This window comes from Belonocnema kinseyi, chromosome 9, assembly GCF_010883055.1.
Source record: "Belonocnema kinseyi isolate 2016_QV_RU_SX_M_011 chromosome 9, B_treatae_v1, whole genome shotgun sequence".
Taxonomy (NCBI): domain Eukaryota; kingdom Metazoa; phylum Arthropoda; class Insecta; order Hymenoptera; family Cynipidae; genus Belonocnema; species Belonocnema kinseyi.
Window position 1 is genome coordinate 104,509,387 of NC_046665.1, and position 7,264 is coordinate 104,516,650.

Consider the following 7,264-nt stretch of genomic DNA (forward strand, 5'->3'; position numbering starts at 1 on the left):
AAGACAAATTTTTTAAACCAAAAAGGGTGAGATTTTAAGAAAATATTTAAACTTTTTACCAAATAGTTTCAGTTTGATACAAGAAATACGAAATTTGTACGAAAACAGAGGAATTTGTAATGATAATAGATTTCTTTTTTAGCTGAACTTTCATCCAGAAAACATTTCAGTTTATTTTTCAACGCCGAAATATTAATTTTAAACAAAAACTAAATTTTCTACGAAATAGTTAAATTTTCAACCAAAATGGATGCCTTTTTAACAGAATAGTTTAATTTTCAACCAACCAGTTGCAATTTTATCGAAGAAGGATGAAATTTCTTTTTAAACAGCTGAATTCTTAATTAACAAAAAAATATTATTGAAAAAAGTCCAATTTTCATCTAGAAAGGATTTCAGTTCTTTTTTCAATACGTAAATTTTAAATGTAAAAAAATAAATTTTTTACGAAAAGTAAAAATTTTCAACAAAACAGCAGAATTATCAACCAGAAATTTGGACTTTTAAACGAAATTGTTGAATTTTCAAACAAACAGTTGTATTTGTATTCATGAGAAACGAAATTTCTTCTAAAAAAAATGAACTAAAAAAACCTTCAAAATATAGTCAAATTTTCATCCAAAGAAGAATTCACTTTACTTTCTAACACCAAATTATTGAATATAAACAAATTATAAATTTCCTACGAAATAGTTAAATTTTCAACAAAAAAGCAGAATGTAAAACCAAAAAGTGTCACTTTTCAACAAAATTGTTCAACTTTCAACCAAAAAGTTGTATTTTTATCCAAAAAGATTTAATTTCTGCTAAAGCAGATAAATTTTAAATTTAAAAAGGCAAACTTTTAAAAAAGGATTAGAATATCTAATCGAACAGTTTCATTTTTAATCAAAAAAGGTGACATTTTTCTAGAATAGATGAGTTTAAAATGAAAAATTCTTGAAAAAAGGTTAAATTTTCATCCAAAGAAAATTTCAGTTCACTTATCGACCCTAAAATAAGAATTGTAAACAGTAAGTAAATTTTCTGATAAATCGTTGAATTTTGCACCAAAAAGTATGAATTTTCAACCAAATTTGCATTTTCAACCAAATAGTTGCATTTTTGTCTAACAGAAATAAAAAGTCTACTGAACAGGTGAATTTTGAAACCAAAAAGACAAATAAACAAAAGAGTTGAATTTTCATCCAAAAAGATTTCAATTAACTTTACAAACACAAAAATACGAATTTTTAAACAAAATGTCAATTTTCAACAAAATCGTTGCATTTTTAGGCAAAAATTCAATATTTATACTAAACAAGATAAACTTTTAAATCAAAAAGGTAAGTTTTCAGAAAAAATAATTTTCATCCAAAAAACATTTCAGTTGATTAATCAGCAACAAAATATGAATTTTAATACAAAAGGTCTTTTTAACTCCACTGAGATTCGAACCCAGGTCTACAGATTGTTGTTGTTCAGTGGGTTAGAGCACCGGACCGGGTTCGAATCCCAGCAGAGTTAGAGAGGATTTTTTTATTTCACTTTAAGTCAAATTCTGGAAATATTTTTTATTCTTCTTTATATTTTGAAATATTTTTCTAAAGCTTAGGAACAAGTTTGAAAGTATTTTTTGATGATTTCAGGCGGATGTTTCCAACCTGTCGGGTTTCCTTCAACGGTCTGAGACCCGAGGGTCGATATGCGGTGCTTATGGATATCGTGCCGGTGGATAACAAAAGATATAGGTACGCTTATCACAGAAGTTCGTGGTTGGTTGCCGGAAAAGCGGATCCGCCAGCTCCAGCTCGATTATACGTTCATCCAGATTCTCCCTTCACCGGAGAACAACTTCGAAAACAAGTGGTTTCCTTCGAAAAAGTCAAGCTCACCAACAACGATATGGATCGTCATGGACACGTAAGTTTTTACTATTTCTAAATTTAAATTTCAGTAAACCGGGGTAAAGCTGATACGATACTCAATTTTTTTTCATGCAGACGTTCTGCAAATACTTTTAAAATATTTTCCTCTATCGGGGAATGTTTATAAAATGATAATAAGAGTATTCTTCAAATGTAATTATTAAATTTCCACTTTCTAAAAGTACAGCAACATGGTTCCCTCAGTGGAAAAAAATATACTTTTTTGGTTCGAAAAATGGACGCGGCAAAAGTATTCATCTGTTTGGACTCAAAAAAAAGAAAAAAATGTATGAGAGAATTTCAAAGAAAGTTGTTCAACCTGGTTTTCAATTTAGGTATATTTTATAAATAAACAAATATGAAGCAAAATATAATAATTTGTTGTATTTGAGATTCCCAGTGTTTGTCAATAGTACACAACACAAAAATATTTCTTTATGACACAATAAAAAATGTATAAACAAATTATTTGTTGAAAACGTTTTTTTTCTTCCCATTTTTCAAAAATTTTATGTTTTTACAAGATATATTGCTAGAAATTTAGATGGAAAAAATATTATAATTAACAAAAATTTTCTAAGGAAGATACTTGTTAATATTATAACGAAATTTATTAAACAAATGCATCATTTTGGCATTTTCCAAAAGAAAAATTCGTTTTTTTTTCGATGCCATTTTTTAGGAAACTCATGATAATTTTATAAAAATTCATTAATTTTTTATGTATGTTTTAAACAAATATGGTAAACGAATGCTTGATTCGGACATTTAGTCTATATATTTTTTATTTCAAGGGCAGTCCTTTTTATGGAAACCTCAGGCTAATTTAGCAACATTCTTAATTAGTTAATAAATTTTATGTTTATTATAAAAATTTGATAAACAAATGCATTATTCATATATCTGTCAACGGAAAACTTGATTTTTTTTCTATGTCACTCCTTTTCAATGGAAACTTTGTAATCATTTCAGAAACACTCATAACAAATTCAAAACATTTATGATGTTTTGAAACAAGTTAATTAAACAAATTGTAATAATAATAATAGTAATATTATTCGAGCATCTGTCGTCAGAAAAATTCGATTTTTTTCTAAATAAGTCCTTTTAATAGGTAACTGCATGATAATTTTAGCAACATTCATAAATAATAATTTATAAATTGCACGATATTTTCAAACAAATTTATTAAACAAATTAATTATTCGGATACTTGCTCACAAAAAACTCGTTTTTTTTTAAATTCCAGTCATTGTAATTGAAAACTTTACGCAAGTTTCAGCAAAATTCATAATCATGATATTAATTGTAATTTTTCAATAAACAAATTTATTTAAAAATTAATTATTTGAGCATTTGTCAACGTTTATACGAATTTAAGTAATAATAAACTCAAATTAGCATAACTAATATTGAAAAAAAAACTTTTTCATCGACAAATGCCCGAATAATGCATTTGTTTATTAAATTTCTTCAGAGAAGTCAAAAGTTATTTAACTAATTATTTATTATTTGGAATTATCACGAAGTTCCGAATTAAATAAAATTAACTTTGAAAAAAACAAAGCATTTTACCGTTTTTTAATTTTCTTCATTATATATTGATTGCATTTATGTTTCTTGCGATGTAACTTGAAACAACCTAAAATTATTGAAAAGTATACAAAAAAAGTATGAAAAACATTTAATATTTAATATAGTATTTTTATATTTATTTTAATATTTAAGCTTTTTTAAATTTATCTCTTCTCATTTATCAAATATCTGTGCTGTTTACTTTATTTTGAACCAAAAATGGAGGTACAGCTCTAAAACAAGGATTTTTTTAATATCTCAAACTGCTTAGCCGTATTTTTTCATATCATTTTTGAGTTATGTTAGACCAGGTTAAAAGTATCTTATTCTGGGAGAACTGTGAAAAGAGCTAAAAATTTCAAGAAATTTTGACCACTTCTACCACCCTTTACGTTAGTTAATAAAACAAAAATTAAATTTGACATTTAAGAGTATCAAACTTCTCTAGAATAATATTTCCTAAGTAATTTTACCTCTGAAGAATTTTATTTTAAAAATAATATTCTGTAAAAATATTTTCTTTTGATTTATATTTTGAACTATCTAAGTCCGTTCTGAAAAAATGTCAACAACTGTTAAATATCTTGAAATTATAAACACGGTTTTATTAATAACCAACATTGATGAATTAGTAAATTTTATTTTTTGCAAACCCGGGAAAACTTAAAAACAAAATTATCCGGCAATGGAAATAAATTAAAAAGAAATAAGCTTTTGATATTAACTGAAATTGAAAAATAAATATTAATTTTAAAATAACTTGTTTATAATAAATAATCTTTATTCATGCTTCTAGTACGAGACAGACAAAGTATTTTCAACCGGGAAAAAACCTGGAAAAATCGGGAATTATCCGGTAAGTTCTTGACCAGAAATAAGTTGATACGCTCAAATTTTATAAAATGAAATAAATTTCTTTATTTCGATTACGTTTTCTCTTTTTGGATTTCGTTCTGGACATTTTGTTACCTTGTGCTGGTTCTTAATTCATCGTGTGACTGACGTAAATAGAAATTCCGATCAGATTCGGTTCTTCACGGTTTTCATTTCACATTCGGGATTTAACAGTAGGGATCGGCAAAGTGATTCTTTGAATAAAGGAAATGTCCAACTTGACAAGTTCCCAATTTTTGCTCGCCCTTTCGTTTTCTAAAAAGATCCTTTGAACCGATTAAAAAACGAGAAATAAAACAAAATCCTCGTTTCCCTACTTGTATCTCTGTTAAGTATCAAATTTTAAAAAATTAAAAGTAACATCAACGATCGGGCACGTGTCGTTTTTAGTTTTAAAGAAAAATAATTTTTATGCCAAAATAAAAATTTCGATTAATTATTTCGTAAACGTTAAAAAAATTAAATTCGACCTAAAATTAGATTCTGAGATACGAGAACGAAAAAATAAGTATGTATTATCATTCTGTTTTTAAAGCTATATAAAAATAATTTTATTTAGATTTTTCATTTTGCACGATCCTTTAAAATACTAGAAAAATTCGAGTCAGTTTAAAGTATATTGAAATACTTTAGATCCTTCACATTGACTCGAATATTTTCTAACATTTTTTTAAATTCTTATAAGAATTGTTGTAATAACCTTTTTTTTATAAAATTAAAAAAATCTACATTGTTTGCTAATTTGTTTCAAATCTTCAAATTTAAAATTATTGAATCTCTTAAAAACTTCTAAAACTTCGAAATATATTTTTTAATTATTTTAATTTTTACTAAAATTAAACGAAAATTTTCAAAATGCCTTATATTCTTGTAGACAATTGTTTGAAAATCCTTTGCAATATTTAACAATATTTTCCTAAATTATGTTTTGAAAATAATAAATAATTTTAAAACTTCCTACTAATCTAACGATTTTTTTTTTCTTTTGAAACCTTCCAAAATGGTTAAAAAGTATCTTTTTCAAAATCATTAAAAATCAATTCAATTTTAAAAAATTCTTGTTTAATTCTTCAATATTTTTCATCATTAAAAAATTTCGGAGGCCTTCGAAAAATTTGTATCTTGCAAAATTATAAAACTTTGCTTGAAATCTTCATTTTCCAGAATAAATTCAACGGATCAATTCAGTTTTTTTAAAAATTTCAGAATATTTTTCAAGATTCTTTTTCGATATTTTTCAAACTTAAATTCAATCTTTTGAAGAAAATCTTATAAACATTAAAAAAATAAATTTTATCATGAAGTAAAATTACTTATTCAGATAATCTGTTAAAAAAAATTGATGATGCAGAAATTCACAAACTTTTTAAATATATAAAAAAAATGGAAACAGAAACTAAATTCAATGTTCACAGTTTCGCAACCAATTAAAAACTTAACTTTGAATAGATATTAGGCCCAGAAAATAAATTACAGAAAATCTGCAAAAAATTTTTGAATTTATGTGATCCTTTCTGCGACCAATTGTAAATTCTAGAATCAGAAATAATCATTTGTTATTAAATTAATAACATAAGAGTAGTGAGGTTTCATCTCCGAAACTATAAAACGTACGGAGATAAATCTTTGAGCCAATTTCACATTTTTGGCTTTTAAAAATTATGTATGTAGTTTCAAGGAGCAAAAAGTTGTACTTGAATGTTTAAATAATTATTTTCTTTGAAAAAAACGAAGGAATTTCCAATCATCCAAGGAACGATACTCAAAATAAGTGAGTGTGAGTGCGAGAGTGAGGCGGAGTCTGAGGGAGAGTGAGTGTGAGAGTTAGTGTGAGTCGAATGTGAGTGCGAGTTTGAGCGTGACAGAGAGTGCGAGTCGAGTGTGAGTGGGAGTGAGAGCGTGAGGTCACGTGTGAGTGCGAGTGTGAGTCGGGTTGTGAAGGAGAGTGCGAGTGTCAGTTAAGTGTGATTAGAATGAGAGTGCGAGTTGGAGCGTGATAGAGAGTGTGAGTGAGAGCGTGAGCGGGAGGTCACGTGTGAGTGCAATTGCGAGTGTGAGCGCGAGTCAGGGTGTAAGTGAGAGTGGTAGTGTAAGCTGTTAGTGTGAGTTGTCGTGTTAGTGTGAGTTTGAGTACGAGTGTGAGTGTAAGTCTGAGAGTGAGGTCGCGTGTGATTCTGAGTTTGAGTGGGAGTCTGAGCGTGAACGTGAGTGTGAGTGGGGTGAGAGTGTGAGTGTGAGTGCGAGTGTGAGTATGAGTGCGAGTGTGAGTAGAGTGTGAGTGTGAGTGTGAGTGTAAGTGTGAGTGTGAGTGGGAGTGGGAGTGTGAGTTTGAGTGTGAGTGAGATGTTGAGTTTGAGTGTGAGTAAGACAGAAAGTCTTAGTTACAGTAGCACTGGCCTCAGTTGGAAAACTGGAACTTTCGGATTTCTCATTTCTAAGAGAAATCAATTTTTTTGTTGCAGTTGGTGCTTAATTCGATGCACAAATATCAGCCACGAATTCACCTGGTGAAGAGGCCGGACACCGGAAATGGAGATCCGATAGAGGATCTCGAACGGGAGCCTCACAAAACCTTCGTATTCCCGGAGGCCATATTCACCGCTGTCACCGCCTATCAGAATCAGCTCGTAAGTTTTATTTCTCCTGCAGCTACTGTAAATGCCCTGCCCAATCTCTCTTCTTCCCGACAGGACCAGCCTAGCAGTCCTTCTGCTTCCTTTTTGCCGCCTTCTATTCTTCTTCATTTTTTTTATTCTTCTTCCTCTCCTCGTTCAGCCACCTTCCTCTTAGTCCGAGATCCCACTGCATTTTTTCGAAGGTGAGAACTGATCGTGATAAAAGTTAGTGTAAATGAAAGCTGACACGTAGGCGATTAAGAAACTGCCCGC

General features: G+C 28.9%; 1 protein-coding gene across 2 annotated transcripts in view; it reads left to right on the plus strand.

Moving 5' to 3' along the window:
* The window catches only part of LOC117179684 (T-box transcription factor TBX20-like), a 95,571-nt gene that overhangs the window by 34,227 nt on the left and 54,080 nt on the right, over nt 1-7,264 (plus strand). For both annotated transcript variants that reach the window (XM_033371708.1, XM_033371709.1), the window contains exons 3-4: nt 1,629-1,902; nt 6,839-7,003. In XM_033371708.1, the coding sequence (XP_033227599.1) occupies nt 1,629-1,902; nt 6,839-7,003 (439 nt within the window). The remainder of the gene's footprint in view (nt 1-1,628; nt 1,903-6,838; nt 7,004-7,264) is intronic.